We start from the raw sequence: 1,365 nt of genomic DNA on the forward strand, positions 1-1,365 counted from the left end.
TGACAAATCTCTCTCTCTCTCTTTCTCTCTCTCTCTCTCTCTCTTCAGATTACTGAAGTATTTATTGTTCTTTAAAAAGAAGATCCCACCATACTGCCACTCATTTTCAATTTGTGGTCATTCTGCCCTCTCTCCAGATCTTTATATGCCAAACCTTGGTTCATTATAGTCATTCTTAATTTTCTCAGTTAGAAGGTAACATGTTTATTGTATAAATTAAACAATAACCCATTTTAATGTTAAATTGCTTTAAGATTAGTTTTTAAGTAATTAGCAATTTGTCATTCCATAGGTCTGGATATTCTACATACATTTATGTTTAAAATTGTTATGATCAGCCAGGTGAGCAGGGCACACCTGTGAGTCTGAGGCAGGACAACTGAAAGTTTGAGGCCAGCCTATGCAACTTTGTGAGTCCGTCTCTCAAAATGAAAAAAGTAAAAAGGCTTAGGGATGTAGCTCAGTGGGTTCCATTCCCAGTACTGAAAAAGAATTTTTTGTGATGGTCATCTTTAGAAAACAAAGAATGTTGAAATAATCATGTCACAGGCATTGAACATCGGATAAAAGAATTACAAAATAAAATGCAAAATTAACAAGGACAAGTCATTTTCCAACTATCCTTTCAATTAGAAATTAAGTTTCAGAACATTTAATTTTCATCTATCACCATCATTGTTATATATTCCTTATAATTAACTGAATTTGATCCTGGATCAATTGCAGCAGACAACATTTCTTCCATTTCTTCTTGAGAGAAAGGCTCGCCTTCTTCAGTCATATACTTGACCAGTTCTTCCTTAGTAAGAAACCCACGTTTGGCAGAATCTAAAACCTCAAAAGCTCCAAGAAGGACATCTTCTGGAATTGGTCTGTATCTTCTTTCCTGCAGTACTTTGGTCATCACTGGAAGAAACTTTTCATATCGAATGTATCCAGTGGGCTCTTCTTCTTCTACCTCTGCCAGCAGATCGTGTATCTCTCCTTCACTAGGGCAGCACCCTAATGACCTGATAATTGTTCCAATTTCTCTCACATCCACCGTATTATTCGACTCGTGGTCAAACACTTCAAATGCCTCTTTGATTTTTTTGTGAAAGTCTGCTAGTACTAACTCTTCCTTGATTTTATCTTCCGTCATCTTGCTGCGGAGCAGGACGCCTGGGAGATGCCAGTCGTTAGCCCGTTTGCCCGGGTCGCCCGGCTGGGTCCCTCGCGGAGCCGCAACCCCCGGCTGGGGGAGGGGCCGCCGACAGAATCTCTTTGGTAATCCATTTATGTGATAATCAACTTGAAAATAGGAAAGATTTGTTTTGACTCCCAGCATCAGATTCAGTATTCATGTTCTTGTAAATGACAAAGGCA

The 1,365-nt window shown here is 39.0% G+C and overlaps 1 protein-coding gene across 1 annotated transcript; it reads right to left on the bottom strand.

Moving 5' to 3' along the window:
* Nucleotides 1-652: 652 nt before the first annotated feature.
* Nucleotides 653-1,141, bottom strand: LOC124961131 (dynein regulatory complex protein 8-like). The gene has a single exon (XM_047519879.1). The coding sequence runs from the start codon at nt 1,139-1,141 to the stop codon at nt 653-655; it is 489 nt and encodes a 162-aa protein (XP_047375835.1).
* Between the last annotated feature and the right edge of the window lie 224 nt (nt 1,142-1,365).

The sequence above is a fragment of the Sciurus carolinensis genome, chromosome 12 (assembly GCF_902686445.1).
Source record: "Sciurus carolinensis chromosome 12, mSciCar1.2, whole genome shotgun sequence".
Lineage (NCBI taxonomy): Eukaryota > Metazoa > Chordata > Mammalia > Rodentia > Sciuridae > Sciurus > Sciurus carolinensis.